This window comes from Trichomycterus rosablanca, chromosome 1 (genome assembly GCF_030014385.1).
Source record: "Trichomycterus rosablanca isolate fTriRos1 chromosome 1, fTriRos1.hap1, whole genome shotgun sequence".
Taxonomy (NCBI): Eukaryota; Metazoa; Chordata; class Actinopteri; order Siluriformes; family Trichomycteridae; genus Trichomycterus; species Trichomycterus rosablanca.
The window spans coordinates 78,351,088-78,371,433 of record NC_085988.1 but is presented as its reverse complement, the minus strand read 5'-3'; the positions used below and the strand labels follow the sequence as shown (position 1 = coordinate 78,371,433).

Sequence of the window (20,346 nt, the reverse complement as noted above, 5' to 3'; positions counted from 1 at the left end):
CGGCTCTGTGCAAAAATCCTCACAGTCACATTCATGACAGGACAGGTAGTTACTGGTTACACAAGATTCGTCAGTTCACAAGTTTAATGTCAAACACAGTCATGGACAATTTTGTATCTCCAATTCACCTCACTTGCACGTCTTTGGACTGTGGGAGAAAACCCACGCAGACACGGAGAGAACATGCAAACTCCACACCCCACCTGGGAATCGAACCCAGACGGGACCTTCTTTCTGTGAGGCGACAGTGCTACCCAGTGCCGCCCGACAGGGATCAAAGCATAGGCTCAAACCCAGTACCGAGTCTCTCTGGACTGAGTCCCAGATTACCAGTTCGGTTTAGGCAAACTCTCGCTCTTTCCGCGCGCTCATCAGTCAAGAGTGCGCGCGAACAGCTGCATTATAGCAGCGCACGGCACTCACGCGCGCTCTCACTCTCTCACACAGTCTCGTGTTGTTTTCCTCTCCTTCAGAGCTTCAGCACTCTCTCCTCGTCCTCTTTTATTTCTTATTTCTGTGTCTGGACTCGTGTTTGGACTTTCTGCCAGGATATTCATCATTCTGTCTGTCTTAAATATGCGTTAGGGGGGGGAAGTCAGAGCGCTGTTTCGTTCCAGGTCCTTCCTCAGGTGTTTCAATCGCTTCAGCTCCTGAAGAACGACGCTGCGACATCAGAAACTACATGTCTGCATGTTTGGATAAACTCTCTCTGATCATCTGAGGACATATTTTGGGATTACGTGATACCAATGCTAGTATTTTACTGAAAGACTTATGTTCTTTTGTTCTTCACTTAAGGAAACAGGTTTGCATCCCCTCACAAACTGTAATTAGAAGTCCGACTGCCGGTATGCGCTTCTCAGGAACGAGCGGAACGACATGTGTCCCACCAGAGAGGGCTGAATCCTGGTGAGGCGACATTTCTCCAGATCAGATTTGGGCTTTATTGGCAGAAGAACAGTCTCAGCCCGGTTGCTGTTTGATGGCTGCGGCGCGCGGGAGGACTAAGCGCGAGGACACGGTCGCGCGGCTGAGGATGAGCGCGAGCTTCTGGGCTGCGCTGCTGCTCGTGAGCCTAGTGATAGCCTACTGCGGTAAGGTCACTACGAGCGCGCGCGTATGTGTGTGTGTGTGTGTGTGTGGTGTATGTGCGTGCGCGCGCGCTTGCACCTTATTATTTGGGTTTTTATCAGCTGTTGAGTGATTATTGAAATCATCAGCTTGGATTTGCATTATAATTAAGCTTGTTTTCAGGTTGCAAATATGCATGCAATATTTACCTACACATGTACAGAATATGTACCGTCTGTGTGTGTGTGTGTGTGTGTGTGTGTGTGTGTGTGTGTGTGTGTGTGTGTGTGTGGCTTTTTTCTTGGATTCAGTACAATGATTTCTTTAAAAAACCTCCAAAGTTTGGATGAAGTCCCTAAAAACTGGCTGTCATGAGCTTTTCTCCACATCTAGCAATAATGGGGCAGTCAGAGAAAGCCGAGCAATCATGGTGATGCCTATATACAGTATTAATGTTATAAAAAAAGGTAAAACAACTGTTCTTTAGCTAATGCCAGTCAATTAGCCAACCAATAACCAATACAAAGCTATTATGACTGACCACTTGATAATAGAACATGACTGTACACCGATCAGCCATAACATTAAAACCACCTCCTTGTTTCTACACTCACTGTCCATTTTATCAGCTCCACTTACCATATATGAGCACTTTGTAGTTCTACAATTACTGACTGTAGTCCATCTGTTTCTCTGCATGTTTTGTTAGCCCCCTTTCATGCTGTTCTTCACTGGTCAGGACCCCCACAGGACCACTACAGAGCAGGTATTATTTAGGTGGTGAATGATTCTCAGCACTGCAGTGACACTGACATGGTGGTGGTGTGTTAGTGTGTGCTGTGCTGGTATGAGTGAATCAGACACAGCAGCGCTGCTGGAGTTTTTAAATACCGTGTCCACTTACTGTCCACTCTATTAGACACTCCTACCTAGTCGGTCCTCCTTGTAGATGTAAAGTCAGAGACGATCGCTCATCTGTTTCTGCTGTTGGTCATCTTCTAGATCTTCATCAGTGGTCACAGGACTCTGCCCACCATCAGCATTACTGTGCGTTATCCACACACACTAACACACCACCTCCATGTCAGTGTCAGTGCAGTGTCCTGACCATTGAAGAACAGCATGAAAGGGGGCTACAAAAGCATGCAGAGAAACAGATGGACTACAGTCAGTAATTGTAGAACTACAAAGTGCTCCTATATGGTAAGTGGAGCTGATAAAATGAACAGTGAGTGTAGAAACAAGGAGGTGGTTTTAATGTTATGGTTGATCGGTGTATAGTCATGTTCTATTATCAAGTGGTGTGTATATGTATTGGTATATACTGTACATTCCGCTAAAAGCATATAACATAGCTTAATGGCAGATTTTTGCATATATGGACTATGGTATAGCTTTTGCAGTCAGCGGATCTTAAACACCTCGGGCAACACTCTTCATCATCATCAACACACTAATTATGTGAATATATTTTGGAAGAATGATGTTCCATCCCTCTAGTCAATGCTCTTGATGCTGTTTTGGAAGCTATTTTTTGATATGTCTGTAAATCTACATGCACCAGTATGCAGTGTAATGGAAAACAATAAGTTTAGCTTTTGATTTTAGGCTGTCACTTTATTAAGTACACCCACCTCTACACCCACAATCTTTTTTATTTAGTACACCAACCATATGTGTGTTCTGTGGATATTATTTTAGTCCGTGTAGCCCAATGTTAATTGAATGTAGCCCATCTGTTGCTATGCACCATTTAGCATGCCTGGAATGACAGGAGCCTTACCAGATATTATTTGTGTGTTGGTAAAGTGGTAAAGTGAGTTGGTAGGTGTGTATCAGGTGCAGCAGGGTAGCTGGAGTTTCTCCAACAATGATCGCTTTGTTGAGACTGAGTTTTCAGTTAAACATGTCAAGCTAAATGAGAAGTGCTGTCAGGGGACAGTGGTAAACAATGGGGACAGTGGTAAACAATGGGGACAGTGGTAGCCTAGTGGGTAGAGCTTAGGGTTATCAGTCCAAAGATTGTGGGTTTGAATCCCAGCTCTGCCACACACTCACTATTGGGCCCTTAAGCAAGACTCATAACCCTGTCTGTACATATGACGAATAAATGCGTTCAATTCTATGTGCAGGGGTATTTCAGTGGTTAAGATACTGGACAAGTTATCAGAAGGTTGCTGGTTCAAGCCCCACCAGCTTTCTGTAAGCTGCTGATTGTTTTATAGGATAAGAGCCAAAAACCAGTTTTGGAGGATTAGAGTTCAGCAATTAAGGGATTTTGCTTCTTAAACTCACTGAATTCAATTAGCAGATTTAACCCCTTTAAACACCTTTGGGACAGAGTCACTCACTCACTGTCTTAACCGCTTATCCAGTTAGGATGACAGGGGGTGTTTGGAGCCTAGCCCAGCTTTTGAATGGGCACAAGGCACACAGTAACACCCTGGACGGGGTGCCAGTCCATCGCAGGGCAGACACACACACATACACACATTCACCTACAATTCAGTGTCTCCAATTAACCTGGCTGCATGTTTTTGGACTGTGGGAGGAAACCGGAGCTCCCGGAGGAAACCCATACAGACACGGGGGAGAACATTTAAACTGCACACAGAAAGGACCTGGACTGCCCCGCCTAGGGATCGAACCCAAGACCTTCTTGCTTTGAGGCAACAGTGCTACCCACCATGAGCCATCGTGCCGCCCCCTTCAGGACAAACTGTAAAGCCAAACTGTACACACTGTACAGCTAGGCTTTCTCATCTTGTCAGTGTCTGATCTAAAAACAATGTCTGGCCACACTCCAAAATCTTGTGGACAGCGGTCCCAGAAGGGTGGAGGCAGTTATACTTGAGAGGTGGGGGGGTGTGGGGGGGTGTCAATTCTGTGTTATTGCCTACAGTTTTACAACCCCAAATCAGAAAAAGTTTATTTGATTGCAGAGAGTATGGACCTGAGGTATTTCATGTTTTTTCTGCTCAACTTCATTTCATTTATTAATAAACATCCATTCCTGCATTTCAGGCCTGCAACACATTCCAAAAACAGTTGGGACGGAGGCAATTTAGGGCTAGTAATGAGTTGATTCCAAACAGGTGATGTCAACAGGTGATTGTAATCATGGTTTGGTACAAAAGCAGCATCCAGGAAAGGCTGAGTCTTTGAAGAGCAAAGATGGTCAGAGGATCTCCAGTTTGTCATCAAATGTGTGAGAAAATGATTGAAATGTTTAAATATAATGAACCTTAAAGAAAGATTGGAAGGGATTTGCATATTTCTCCCTCTACAGTGCATAATATCATTAAACGATTCAAGGAACTGAGAGGAATTTCAGTGCATAAAGGCGAAGAGCGCAAGCTTAAGCTGAACGCCCGTGATCTTCGATCCCTCAGACGGCACTGCATCAAGAACCGTCACTCAACAATAGCTGATATAAGCACATGGGTGAGGGATTACTTTGGCAAACCTTTGTACAGAGTTACATGCACAATTGCCACTTAAAACTTTAATGTGCAACAAAGGAGCCTTATGTTAACCATGTCCAGAAGTGGCATTGACTTCTCTAAGCTCTGAGGCATCTAGAATGGACCATCATACAGTGGAAACGTGTATTGTGGTCAGATGAATCAGCATTACAGGTCTTTTTTGGAAAAAATAGACGTTGTGTGCTCCGGACCAAAAGTGAAAAGGACCGTCCAGACTGTTATCAGCAACAAGTCCAAAAGCCAGGGTCTGTCATGGTTTGGGGCTGTGTCAGTGCCCTTGGCAAAGGTCATTTACACTTCTGTGATGCAGCATTAATGCAGAAAAGTACATTGAGATCTTAGAGCAACATGTGCTGCCTTCAAGATGTCATCTTTTCCAGGGACGTCCATGCATTTTTTAACAAGACAATGCAAAACCACATGCTGCACACATTACAAAGGCATGGCTGCGGAAGAAGAGGGTACGGGTACTGGACTGACCTGCCTGCAGTCCTGACCTGTGCCTAATAGAGAATGCAACAACGACGACCCCGTACTGTTGCACATCTTAAGACGTGTTTGCAGGAAGAATGAGACAAAATAAAAGCTGAAACACTAAATCACTTGGTCTCCTCGGTGCCAAAACATCTTTTAAGTGTGGTGAAAAGGAATGGGGACATTACAAAGTGGTAAATGCTTTACTGTCCCAACTTTTTTTGGAATGTGTTGCAGGCCTGAAATGCAGGAATGGATGTTTATTAATAAGTGAAATGAAGTTGAGCAGATAAAACATGAAATATCTCAGGTTTATACTGTCTGCAATGAAATAATGATTTGGGGTTGTAGAATAGGACGTCTAATGAAATCATGGCCAATTGTCCATATATTTTGGGCCATATGTGTATGTAAGATGATGCAGACTTCTACAACTAGCTGCAATGGGAGAAAAATGGTTGGAAATAAAGGTTATTAAAAGTCATGACTCATGACTTTATGAAGCATGCACACACCTCACAGACCCACAGAAGAGATGAAAATTACATTTCCTATAGTTGTATCATTTTAAGTGTCTAATCCAGACCTGTGGTGCTGTCACCCTGTCTGTAATTGTTTAGCATTTTGCTATCCTGCCCTACTGTCCTCTCAACAGATGATTAATCTTCTGCTTGTATTTAATCAATGACCCGACTGTTTATTCTAAAGCGTACGCTCACGATTTACCTTCTGTTTATTTGCCGTTCTTTTTTATTCCTCATTATTTTGTATTCAGTGCTTCTGTCTTTCTGTCTGTTGCAGTAAATCAGCTCTCAGACCCGATTCAGCGTCTTCGATATTAATCTTTGTCATCTTTACACTCTGACCATGGTTGCCGTGTTTCTGAGACTCTGTAAACACACCGGGCTGACACAATTTCCAGCTAGAGACACGCGGCCACTGTGCATACATTCACATCCAATAAAAGAAGACACTTTTATTAGATTTATCTTTGAGTCCACAGCTTACTAACACACACACACGAGCACCCCGGGGAGGAACACGTATATAAATGAGGTCAGCATTTCCAGCTGTGACTCATATGGTTGCTGCCTCCTGACATTAACATCTTGCTGCATAAATACGCCATCAGATTTCCATCAGTAAGGATCGTCTGATTGTGAGAGAGATTCTGCGAGAGATGATTGATGACTCAGACTCAAGCTTAGTTCTCTGCTTTTTCAGCAAGGAATTCAGCCAGTTCTAAATTACGATTATGGTTTTATGTCAGGTGTGTTTATAGCATTTTTTTTAGTGATTTGTAGGTAAAATGTTGATGCAACCCAATTATTTTGTGCACTGGCTCCCTCCTCTGGATCCCACTTAATATGCAATTATTTCAAACTCTCACATTTGGCAGACAGCTAGCTAATCCTAAATCATTCTATAAATAAATCATAAAACATGCTATCACACTAATGCCAAGATCTGGGGTTTGAATCTCAGTGGTGCTATTGGCCAGTTGGGCATCTACACAGACATGATTGACTTGGTCTGTCTGAAAACCTAGTGAGCTGCATTTCTGCCTACTGCCTACCTGGGCAGCTGTCTAAGTAAAGAGGATTCTAATAAGACATCAAATTTATGAGGCAGATTATTTAGACGCGCTACTTAGACAGCGATTGTGCCGATTACGTCATCGCAGTTTTTGCTTACTAAGCTAACACAGTTAGCCTCAGGCCATTCAAACCAATGGGTTGAGGCAACACAACCCACTAGCACACCACCTAACATCTCCCTTTGTGTACTGAAAATGGTTAAATGGTCACTGACAAGCCCACATTGGTGAATCAATGACACTTGTACACCTTTATACTAATTAAAATCACTAAGAGTTTATTTATATTTACATTTTCAGCATTTAGCAGACGCCTTTATCCAAAGCGACTTACAGTAGTGTGACAGCAGTCTAAGCAATTGAGGGTTATGGACCTTGCTCAAGGGCCCAACAGCAGCTACCTAGCAGTGGTGGGGCTTGAACCAGCAACCTTTTGATTACTAGTCCAGTACCTTAAACTCTAGGCTACAACGTCCATGAAAGAACTCATTCGTTGCTCCGCATTCGTCCATCATATTTGAAATCTTTGGCGAGAAAAGTTGTGCTGCACTGAATGCTGGGATTGCCCTCACTGCTAATAAAGCATCAGATGCTCCCTCGTCATTCAGTCAGATTATCACTTCGAATTAAGGCACCTCAGTAGGCAGCATGTTAAGGCAAGAATTTAGACAGCCTTGTTCTTGGGAGAGTGTAGAATGGCGTTCGGAAAAATTGTGATCCTTATAACAACTTGTCATCCTATGCACACTCCCGAGAAGGAGGCTGTTCGAATTCTTAGATGCCTCAAAATGCTGTCTACTAAGGTACCTTAAATCTGAACAGTATTTTGACAGAATAACGAGGGAGCATCCGATGCTGCCTTAGCGGTGAAGGCAATCCCATCATTCAGTGTGGCACAACTTTTCTCACAGAAAAATAAAAATAAAGTGTCATTTATTTACAAATTCGAGCTTGTCAGCGAATTTAACCGTTTTCGGTACACGGAGGGAGATGTTAGTTGACATGCTAGCGTGTTGTGCCACCTCATCCCATTAGTTTGAATGGCATGAGCCTAACTGTGTTAGCTTAGTAAGCGAAAAGCTGATGTAATCACTGTCTAAGTAGTGCGTTTGAATAATCCGCCTTATGAGTCGATGACTTATTAGAATCCTCTCTACTTAGGCAGCTGCCTGTGTAAGTAGTATGACAGCAAGGCAGCTCACTAGGTTTTCGAACAGACACGTAGTGAGATCACTAGGTTTTCGGGACAGACCTTATGTCTGGGAAGGGGGATGGTTGAACAGCCTAGTCATTGAAAGGTCCACTTGTCAGTGAGCTGTCAGTGCCGATCCCAGGCCCGGTTTAATAAAATAGAATACAACTGTGTCAAAGCAGATATGTGGACGAGAATGATGCACTGTAGTGACCCTTAAAACAGGTGTGACTTAAAGAAATACAAAAAATAATAAAAGCACAGTGGTGTAGCAGCATGTGAGGAGGGGTAATCTGCAGTCTAACAAGGGCTTGAAAACATACCAGTAGATGGACTGGCTACATTAAATTTACACTACATACAGTGTATCACAAAAGTGAGTACACCCCTCACATTTCTGCAGATATTTAAGTATATCTTTTCATGGGACAACACTGACAAAATGACACTTTGACACAATGAAAAGTAGTCTGTGTGCAGCTTATATAACAGTGTAAATTTATTCTTCCCTCAAAATAACTCAATATACAGCCATTAATGTCTAAACCACCGGCAACAAAAGTGAGTACACCCCTTAGTGAAAGTTCCTGAAGTGTCAATATTTTGTGTGGCCACCATTATTTCCCAGAACTGCCTTAACTCTCCTGGGCATGGAGTTTACCAGAGCTTCACAGGTTGCCACTGGAATGCTTTTCCACTCCTCCATGACGACATCACGGAGCTGGCGGATATTCGAGACTTTGCACTCCTCCACCTTCCGCTTGAGGATGCCCCAAAGATGTTCTATTGGGTTTAGGTCTGGAGACATGCTTGGCCAGTCCATCACCTTTACCCTCAGCCTCTTCAATAAAGCAGTGGTCGTCTTAGAGGTGTGTTTGGGGTCATTATCAAGCTGGAACACTGCCCTGCGACCCAGTTTCCGGAGGGAGGGGATCATGCTCTGCTTCAGTATTTCACAGTACATATTGGAGTTCATGTGTCCCTCAATGAAATGTAACTCCCCAACACCTGCTGCACCCATGCAGCCCCAGACCATGGCATTCCCACCACCATGCTTGACTGTAGGCATGACACACTTATCTTTGTACTCCTCACCTGATTGCCGCCACACATGCTTGAGACCATCTGAACCAAACAAATTAATCTTGGTCTCATCAGACCATAGGACATGGTTCCAGTAATCCATGTCCTTTGTTGACATGTCTTCAGCAAACTGTTTGCGGGCTTTCTTGTGTAGAGACTTCAGAAGAGGCTTCCTTCTGGGGTGACAGCCATGCAGACCAATTTGATGTAGTGTGCGGCGTATGGTCTGAGCACTGACAGGCTGACCCCCCACCGTTTCAATCTCTGCAGCAATGCTGACAGCACTCCTGCGCCTGTCTTTCAAAGACAGCAGTTGGATGTGACGCTGAGCACGTGCACTCAGCTTCTTTGGACGACCAACGCGAGGTCTGTTCTGAGTGGACCCTGCTCTTTTAAAACGCTGGATGATCTTGGCCACTGTGCTGCAGCTCAGTTTCAGGGTGTTGGCAATCTTCTTGTAGCCTTGGCCATCTTCATGTAGCGCAACAATTCGTCTTTTAAGATCCTCAGAGAGTTCTTTGCCATGAGGTGCCATGTTGGAACTTTCAGTGACCAGTATGAGAGAGTGTGAGAGCTGTACTACTAAATTGAACACACCTGCTCCCTATGCACACCTGAGACCTAGTAACACTAACAAATCACATGACATTTTGGAGGGAAAATGACAAGCAGTGCTCAATTTGGACATTTAGGGGTGTAGTCTCTTAGGGGTGTACTCACTTTTGTTGCCGGTGGTTTAGACATTAATGGCTGTATATTGAGTTATTTTGAGGGAAGAATAAATTTACACTGTTATATAAGCTGCACACAGACTACTTTTCATTGTGTCAAAGTGTCATTTTGTCAGTGTTGTCCCATGAAAAGATATACTTAAATATCTGCAGAAATGTGAGGGGTGTACTCACTTTTGTGATACACTGTATATGGGCATGGAAATAAGTAAGTGTGTGATGCCTGGCATCAAGTTCGAGAAATATATAGAGCTTTTTGTGGCATATATAATCAGTATAAGTCAGTACTTTATAACATCTCCTTTGGCAGAACACTATTTGCAACCATCCAGAAGACTTATTTCTATTTCAGAATTTTTCACCCTTTATTCCTGGCAGAACATTTTATTTCTGAGATATTCTTGGTCCATCTTGTATCATGTTTAACATCTACCCACATTTTTTGTCAGTCAGGAAACTGTAAGGGCAATTCCACACGTTTGAATTTGCTTCATGAAGTAAATAATAGTGGATTTTTTTTGTTTGCATTTTCTCATTTTTCTCCCAATCTAGTAATATCCAATTCTCAATTTGCAGTTTCCACTGTGTCCCCAGACCCTGACTGTGGACAGCCACAGACTATCACATGATCTTTTTCAACTAGTGTGCAGTCACAGCTTTTTCTTTTTACCTGCCAGAGACAAGGTCTTACAGAGAGCAGTAGGATGGTCACACACTATTATTTGTGACTCAGCCATCCCTCATGCAAGCGCCTTGACCAGCCTGCAGAGGCCACAGTTGCAGCTGCAAAAAGGATCGAGGTCAAACCCTCCTCATTCTTTCCTTAAACACTAGGGTGCCTGGTTAGTCAGTAGCACAACTGATGTTTGAACTGGAGATCTCAAGAAAAGGACTATCCAGACTGTCATCAGCAAAAGCTGCAATAGCCAACAGATGCCCAAAGCATGGATGACTTGCATTTGTGTGATGGTAGCATTGATGCGAAGTTGTATATTTGGGAAGTCTGTGGTAATTTCAGCAAGACAATGCCTGTATGGGCTATAACAGGCAGTTGTAGCCTAGCGGTTAAGGGATTGGATTAGTAATCAAAAGGTCACTGGTTCAAGCCCCACCATTGTCAGGTTGCTGTTGTTGGGTCCTTAAGCAAGGCCCTTAACCCTCAATTGCTCAGACTGTATACTGTCACAGTACTGTAAGTCGCTTTGGTATAAAGGTGTCTGCTAAATGCTGTAAATGTAATAGTGTGGCTTTGTAGACACAGAGTGCGTGTGCTTGACTGGCCTGCCTGCGCTACAGATCTGTCTCCCGTTGAAAATGTACAGTGAATTACAAAAAGGAGAATCAGACAACGGCGACCACGGACTGTTAAGCAGTTGAGAACTAAAATAACTGCAGTGATTAGTGTCCTCAGTTCCCAAACCATTAAAAATTGTCATTGAATGTTGATGGAACACAGGGGTAAACACGTCGCTGTCCCAAATCTTGTGTTACGGACATCAAATTCTAAATGTGTTTAAATTTACAAAATACAATGAAATTGTTTTTTTCTACTTTTGACAGTTAAATATTTAAGAGAATTAACAATTCACAGACTTCTTTTTACTGCAGTAAAAGTAAAAGTGTCCCATCTTTTTTAGAAATACACAAACACACACACACACACACACACACACACACACACACACACAAACAAAGATAAATCCTCAACTGTACTCTGTCTAAAACACATAACCCTGTGTAATGCATTTTCTTCCACTCAGATGAACACACATGCATCTTCCTTTCTAAGCTTTTGATTAAACCACACTGTGATGTTATTCACACACACACACACACACACACACACACACACTTAAACAAAATACACAGCGCACCTTGCAACCCAAACTCCCTCTCTCTGGATTTCACTTAATACGCAATTATTTTAAAACTCTTTACATTCGGCAGACGACAAGTTGCTGCTTGTTGAAAACATACCAGTAGATGGACTGGGTACATTAAATTGACATAACATGTCTGTGCATGGAAATAAGTGAGTGTGTGTGATGCCTGGCAACAAGTTGGTGCACTGTCAGAGAAATAGAGGGCTCTTCAAAAAGTTTCCACACTTTTATATTTTGGTTGGAAATGGTGAGGGTGGGAGGAGTAGTAATTGGTCGTGTCTGAGAGACTGAGAGAGAGAAAATAGTCCGGATTTAGCTCCATCTGATTTCCACCTTTTAGGATGCTCAAAGAAGCTTTGAGGGGAAGAAGATTTTCATGTGATGATGATGTGACAGCAGTTCTGCATCGGTGGCTACTCGCTCAACCAAAAACATTTTTTGCTGATGGCATTAAAAAGTTGGTACAACGCTGGGAAAAATGCATCGGAAGGTGACGATGTAGAAAAGTAATGTCATTTTTTTTGAAATTCTTGATAAATAGAGTTAAAAAGTGTGAAAACTTTCTGAGGAAAGAGACTATTTGTGGCATACACACCGATCAACCATAACATTAAAACCACCTTCTTGTTTATACACTCACTGTTCATTTTATCAGCTCCACTTACCATATAGAAGCACTTTGTAGTTCTACAATGACTGACTGTAGTCCATCTGTTTCTCTGCATGCTTTGTTACCCCCCTTTCATGCTGTTCTTCAATGGTCAGGACCACCACAGAGCAGGAATTATTTAGGTGGTGGGTCATTCTCAGCACTGCAGTGACACTGACATGGTGGTGGTGTGTTAGTGTGTGTTGTGCTGGTATGAGTGGATCAGACACAGCAGTGCTGCTGGAGTTTTTAAACATCTCACTGTCACTGCGGGACTGAGAATAGTCCACCAACCAAAAATATCCAGCCAACAGTGCCCTGTGGGCAGCGTCCTGTGACCACTGATGAAGGTCTAGAAGATGACCAACTCAAACAGCAGCAATAGATGAGCGATCGTCTCTAACTTTACATCTACAAGGTGGACCAACTAGGTAGAAGTGTCTAATTGAGTGGACACTGTATTTAAAAACTTCAGCAGCGCTGCTGTGTCTGATCCACTCATACCAGCACAACACACACTAACACACCACCACCATGTCAGTGTCACTGCAGTGCTGAGAATGATCCACCACCCAAATAATACCTGCTCTGTGGTCGTCCTTGGAGAGTCCTGACCATTGAAGAACAGGGTGAAAGCAGACTACAGTCAGTAATTGTAGAACTACAAAGTGCTTCTATATGGTAAGTGGACCTAATAAAATGGACAGTGTGTGTAGAAGCAAGGAGGTGGTTTTAATGTTATGGCTGATCAGTTTATATACAAATTTGGACAGTCAGTACTTTATCTCCTTTGGCTGATACCACAGCTTGCAAACACTATTTTTAACCATCCAGAAGACATATATTTTAGAAATTCAAACCCCCTACTCTTATGTGATGTGTTTTACTTCACACACACAGATATACTTGGTTCTTCTCACACAGGTCAGTGCAGTCACAGAATCAAGAATTTAAACTGAGAGGTAAGTGTAGCTCATGGGCATCACGAATCAGACGGTGATTTGTTTGATATTCGAAGCTGATACTCGTCCCAACTCTTTTTCCTATTTCATTTAAACTAAGCTAACACTCGGGACAGGAAATGGTAAGCAGGCGCATTGCAATATCCGTGTGTATTTTTAGTTCAGCCTGAGGACACTTTGCTCGAGAGAGGTTTCACAACAACTGTTCATCAGTGGGAGCCACGAAGTGAACTTGTTCATCAGAGCTGCTGTGTGTGATGAGCTTTTCACTGTGACCGCAGCATCATCATGGATGAATATTTCAGCAGCTTCAGAGGAACTTACAACAACAGATGTTACTTTATAAGGGTCGGAAATGTTCCACACCAGGCCATGATGCGCATCACAGATGGGCGAAAGATTATGTGGAGATGATTATGGATGTTGAGACTTATGAATTATTAAGTAATAGGGAAATTTTGCAGCATGTGTGGATGCATCCACCAAAAATAGAATGGAGTATCAGCCATAACATTAAAACCACCTCCTTGTTTCTACACTCACTGTCCATTTTATCAGCTCCACTTACCATATAGAAGCACTTTGTAGTTCTACAATTACTGACTGTAGTCCATCTGTTTTTCTACATACTTTTTAACCTGCTTTCACCCTGTTCTTCAATGGTCAGGACCACTACAGAGCGAGTAGGACCACTGGTCAGGACCACTACAGAGCGAGTAGGACCACTGGTCAGGACCACTACAGAGCAGGTATTATTTAGGTGGTGGATTATTCTCAGCACTGCAGTGACACTGACATGGTGGTGGTGTGTTAGTGTGTGTTGCGCTGGTATGAGTGGATCAGACACAGCAGCACTGCTGGAGTTTTAAAATACCATGTCCACTCACTGTCCACTCTATTAAACACTTCTACCTGGTTGGTCCACCTTGTAGATGTAAAGTCAGAGACGATCGCTCATCTATTGCTGCTGTTTGAGTTGGTCAACTTCTAGACCTTCATCAGTGGTCACAGGACGCTGCCCACGGGTCGCTGTTGGCTGGATATTTTTGGTTGGTGGACTATTCTCAGTCCAGCAGTGACAGTAAGGTGTTTAAAAACTCCATCAGCATTGTTGTGTCCTATCCACTCATACCAGCACAACACACACTAACACACCACCACCATGTCAGTGTCACTGCAGTGCTGAGAATGTTCCACCACCCAAATAATACTTACACTGTGGTGGTCCTGTGAGGGTCCTGATCATTAAAGCACAGCATGAAAGGGGCTAACAAAGCATGCAGATAAACAGATGGACTACAGTCAGTAATTGTAGAACTACAAATTGCTTTTATATGTCAAGTGGAGCTGATGAAATGGACAGTGAGTGTAGAAACAAGGAGGTGGTTTTAATGTTATGGCTGATCAGTGTATATACATATATATACAGTATATATAGATATATATATAAAATAAAATAAAAAAGTAAAAGCCTATCATTGTGTAATCATGTAAATTATGATAGAGCAAGTACATAATGATCTGAAGTAGAACATGCAGTACCACCAGTGTTTGAGAACCGCTGCCCTAGGAGACTTGGCTAATTGTATTTTCTTCTGTCAGCATTATGTTATAATATTAAATACCTTAGTAAATCACCTGACACAACTCCAGCATTTAGGGCCAGTATTTACCTTGATACTGCAACACAGTATCAGATCAGTGTGCTCCTGTAATTAATGACCATCGATTCAGTGCCAGTGATGACTGTGCACCAGACAGTACTAGCTAAAAATAAAAGCAAGACTTTGGCTTATGTGTTACAGCACCCACGTACAAGTCTTACAGGTCTTCCCTGAGACTAAATTCAATAACACAGGCAGGATTAGATTTTCAAGGACAAAGCTTCTACCTTTTTGCCGTCTCTTGCTTGTTTTTCCATCTGTCAGCAGGACACATTCACACACAAGTGAATAAAAACAAGCAGACTGTTGACCATCTACAGACCATCACATGGGGACAACATGAGGGCTGCTTTCAGGGCCAGTGCAAGTTGGCATTGCATTTTTATTAGTTAAACCTGAAATAAATGCGTGAGCGTGTGCATGCTCTGACATGCCTATATTTATTTCATATATAAACAGTGTAAATCAAATGTTGAAAAAGTAATAATAATGTAACCACGCGTCCCCTGTTGTTCTGACTTTTGTGTTTGTATATTTGATGTGCATATATTTGCTCTATCTGCAAAAATGTAAACAATATGGGGAAGTGATTTCCGCACTAGATGTTGTACACCACCGTGGTAATGTTAGTTTTATACTGGATGATCACCTGACGTCCGAGACGTCATTTATTAATTTTTCTATAGTATTTCTTGTTCTCGGCCAATAAACATCAAAAATGAATAAAATTGCAAGAACTAAACAAGGAGCAAACAACAAACATCAAATATATTTCAAAAATGTTATTTAGTTAATTTTTTGTTAAAGCTGTTTCTTTTTTTTCTGTTTTGTTTATGCATTTTCTCCCCTTTTTCTCCCTTTTAGCGCGTTTAATTACCCGATTGCCTCATGCATGCACGTGCGTGTGTGTTTATTTCCGGTTGAACGAATAGAAAATGTTGATTTTGAAAAATTAAAATACGACTCGATTTCTGTTTGTTTGTTATTTGATCTTGAAACATGTGCATTGCCACCCCAGATTTTCTCACTGCCCCCCCCCCAAGCAAAGCAGTCCGGAACTGGGGCTGGCTGCTTTAGTCTGAAGTTTTTTTAGGGCGTTTAGATATTGCACATACTGGTGCAATCTTACCTCACTTTTGTGGTCTCATTTTGGCACAGTTATACCCCTTTTCCACCGATGCGGATCCGGCTCCGTTCCAGTTCGCGAACTTGATTTTGAACGGTTCCGCATGTATCCACCAAAAAAAAAGAGGTTCCAGACCAGCGTTCTAATCTGGCACCACACAACACTTGGTTTTTCAGCACGAACCGTGATGTCATCTGTGGGCGTGTCACAGTGTAGAGGTTTGGGTGCTTTTACATTTTTTATGAGCCAGTTTGCCGCTGATATTTTTAAAGCGATGAACTGTGTGATATGACGCGGTAAAAGTAACCCGGACAGTATAAACGCTTAACGTCAAAAATAAAGTGTGACGTGGCTTGTTGTACTAAAACCTTGGCAGTACAGAGCACTTATAACCAGTACAGAGCACCTATAACCAGTACAGAGCACTCATAACCAGTGATAACAGAGAAAAATTCAGTGTTTTTTTGTGGTACTTTTAGTACATTAAGCCACGTTACGCTTTATTTAGGTGAAGCTTTTTGCAGATTCAGAACCCCGAGCTGCATAAACACCACACGTGAAGTTAATACGGCTAAACACAGATACATGTATTGTATTTCAGAGTGGATTTGATGCTTATTTCACACAAATGGATGATCATGTCGTGGAACTTTAGTGATGTTTTATCGCTCAAGCCGAGCGCTGAGCAAATCGGCTATTTGCTCTGAGGGTCGCGGTGAGAGCGAAGCGCAAGATGCTTCTCACATCAGTGAACTAAAGAAAACAACATGTCTACATCTTCTTATCACCAACGATGCTTTTTGCATAAGAACGAACATCTGTAACAACAGCACAAATGCTCACACATAATCTACACACCATAATGTTACCGTTGATGATGCATGCTTGGTTCCCAAAAACTGGTGGAAACGCGGGTCGGTTCTCTACAAAACACCAAGGTTCAAAGAAACCTGAACAGAACCGGTTCAAGAACCATGGTTCTTTTGGTAAAAAAGCGCTATTAGAGATTGCTATTAGGAAGAGCCGGATATAATTTAGCATATTTAAAAAATCCCGTCTTCAGTCAGGTCCTCAATAAGGCATTACTTAGTGTTATGCATTTAGAGCTTAGGAAGCATCAGTGAATATATAATGAGCAGAATAGCCTGCGGTTTAGCAAAGCTGTAGAGGCAATGCTAATTACAGTAGCATTTCATTTTATATCAGGCTTCAATTGACTGTAAATAGTGCTGAAATACTGGGATAGTCACATATCTAATGCTGCGGTAGGCAGTAGCACATCCTGCGGTTCTCTCTCACTCAGACTGAGTGCTACTTGGGCATTCTGAGCCACCGCTGACAAAGTTCCCTCGGGTGCTGCTCATTTGCACTCTGTTAAAGTTTTTAAAGCTTCATTGGGGACGATTAAGTGCAGTTTCACTGGATTAGGAGGAGACCGCAACGGCCTGCTTGTCTTTTACTAAATTGCTGAGGCTCAGGTAATTTGGAACGGTGCATTGCTGCCATTTTAAATTGATAGCCAGCTTGGCTTGTTAAAGAACGTAATAGGTTTTCACTGATGCGTTATAAAGACTTCTAAAGAGACTAAAGCCAAAATAAACTATCACCCTAGCCTTTATTAATGTGTATACAATTAGCTAAAGCCTGAGAAATGTGGCCTCTGATTGCGGGGTAGATGGAGTGGCAATAAAAATAAGAGATTGCACTAAACAAACCGGCCCTTATTTATTTATTTATTTTATTTATTTATTTTTTAGCATGTTGCAGCAAATACAATAAAATGTTGTAGAACTATAATTTTCTACATTAGATGAATGAGTATTATTTAACTTTCGACGAGCCAGTGCCCCTTTTGTGATTGGTCACCTGCTTAATTAGTCACAGCTGCACCTTGTCTGAGGTGATAAGCTGAAGGCATTTAAGAGGGAAGCTTGGGGGTCTTTTGGTTTTGTCAGTTTTGCTCCTGTTTGAGAATCGCTCCTGTTGGCTTGCTCCTGTTGGCTTGCTCCTGTTGGTTTGCTCCTGTTGGCTTGCTCCTGTTGGTTTGCTCCTGTTGGCTTGCTCCTGTTGGTTTGCTCCTGTTGGCTTGCTCCTGTTGCCTTGCTCCTGCTGGTTTACTCCTGTTGGCTTGCTCCTGTTGATTTGCTTCTGTTAGTTTGCTCCTGTTGGCTTGGTCCTGCTGGTTTACTCCTGTTGGCTTGCTCCTGTTGGTTTGCTCCTGTTGGCTTGCTCCTGCTGGTTTACTCCTGTTGGCTTGCTCCTGTTGATTTGCTCCTGTTGGCTTGCTCCTGTTGGCTTGGTCCTGTTGATTTGCTCCTGTTGGCTTGCTCCTGTTGGCTTGGTCCTGCTGGTTTACTCCTGTTGGCTTGCTCTTGTTGGCTTGCTCCTGTTGGTTTACTCCTGCTGGTTTGATCCTGTTGGCTTGCTCCTGTTGGTTTACTCCTGCTGGTTTGCTCCTGTTGGTTTACTCCTGCTGGTTTGATCCTGTTGGCTTGCTCCTGTTGGCTTGCTCCTGTTGGTTTACTCCTGCTGGTTTGCTCCTGTTGGTTTACTCCTGCTGGTTTACACCTGCTGGTTTGATCCTGTTGGCTTGCTCCTGTTGGTTTACTCCTGCTGATTTGCTCCTGTTGGTTTGCTCCTGTTGGTTTACTCCTACTGGTTTGCTCCTGTTGGTTTATTCCTGTTGGTTTACTCCTACTGATTTGATCCTGTTGGTTTGCTCCTGTTGGTTTACTCCTACTGGTTTGATCCTGTTGGTTTGCTCAGTCATGCTTAGAAGGCTAGTTAGTCTTTTTTATGGTTTGTGTTGTCAGTCAATGTTCTTTGCTAGCCTGTGATTGTGATTGGTCACCTGCTAATTAGCCACAGCTGCACCTTGTCTGAGGTGATGAGCTGAAGGCATTTGAGAAGGCAGATTGGGAATCATTGGTTGGAGACTATTTTGGTTTTGTCAGGCTTTTGTTTGCTCGCTCAGTCATGCTTAGAAGTGTAGTTAGTCTTGTTTATGTTTTGTGTTAGTCAATGTTTTTGTTAGCATGTGTTAGCTTAGCTTAAGGTTTAGGTTAATGTGTTTAGATTAGCATTAGTGTAGCATTTAGTTAGCTTTAGCATTGTTCATGTATGTTTAGATTAGCGTTAGCATTTAGATTAGCATTGTTAGCATAGGTTATGAGTAGGTCTGTCTTGGCTTGTTCTAACCCGTCTTGTGTTAAACCTTGTATTGCCTCTTGTAATTATTAAACATTTGGCCAAAACATCTATGTGTGTGTGTGTCCACCCCTCTCATCTAGTCTAGCCCAAATCATTACCACGACCACAGACCATTGCTTTTAACATTTATGTAATGTAATAACCTAAAAAAAAAAACCTAACAAATTATAAAAATAACGTAACATCTTTTAATATTTTATTAACCCGACCTTATAGCGAGTAATTTTTCTGTTTTAGCTTTAATTTTCATTAAAAAAATCTATTTTTATACACTTTACCATTAACAAATGCTTATTTGTTGTTAACTGCAGATTTGTTTTGATTTCCAATGTTCATTCTCATGTCCAGATGCCTTTCTTAGTGTGTCCTGCCACAATGAATATACAGTAAAATATGAAACAGTTGCTGGTTTCCAGTTAAGCAACAGCATGTAATCATCGTGTTTTGGCGTTACAAGCAGTGTTCCAAATCAAGTGAGCTTTGTTAAGGTGTGTCTTAAGATAATCATACCAACTGTGTTTTAATTAGTTTCATGTCTGTTACTACCAAACGCAGCACTAATGTATGCACAGAAAGTAAATAACTAATCTTTAATAATCATTTTATCCAGATCAGATTTGCTGTCTGGAGTCTACCAGGTTACACAGGGTAACAAAGTCCATTGCTATAACTTCTATCCAGATGTCCTCTCACATCTAGGACACAGACATGGTGTTTTGTTGCTAATTGTTCTTCATCATGGTGCATATATACACAAGGTCACTGTTCCAAATAGCACATACAGTAAGTCCTACATGTGTGTATCGTAACAAGTCTATTACTGTATTAACAATTCAAAATGATCCAAGTAGGCACCCAGGTGGCGCAGCGGGCTATTCCGCTAGCACACCAGTGCCGAGATTCTGAACTCCTCGGTTTGAAACTCGGCGTTGCCACCGGTCGGCTTGGCGCCATCTAGGCATAATTTGCAGTGCCTGCAGTAGACACAATTCTGCTAGGGTGGGATGACCGGACTATGTGGGTGGGGTCTTCGAACACTGTGTAAAGATTCTAATTAGCAGATAGAAAGGCGCCTGTGCAGAATGCATGGGTGAAAAAGGGTTCCGCTAAGGGCACGTGTCGGAGGAGGCGTGAGCAGGAATATACCCACCTCCACTGCAATCGGGGATGCTAAATTGGGAGAAAATGCATAAATAAATAGAAAAATCCAAGCAAAGCT

General features: G+C 42.4%; 1 protein-coding gene across 2 annotated transcripts in view; it reads left to right on the top strand.

Annotated features, from left to right (window-relative positions):
• Window positions 1-628: 628 nt before the first annotated feature.
• Window positions 629-20,346, top strand: part of tafa5a (TAFA chemokine like family member 5a) — a 229,416-nt gene continuing 209,698 nt past the window's right edge. For both annotated transcript variants that reach the window (XM_063006828.1, XM_063006819.1), the window contains exons 1-2: window positions 629-684; window positions 799-1,094. In XM_063006828.1, the coding sequence (XP_062862898.1) occupies window positions 983-1,094 (112 nt within the window). In that variant the 5' untranslated portion in view covers window positions 629-684; window positions 799-982. The remainder of the gene's footprint in view (window positions 685-798; window positions 1,095-20,346) is intronic.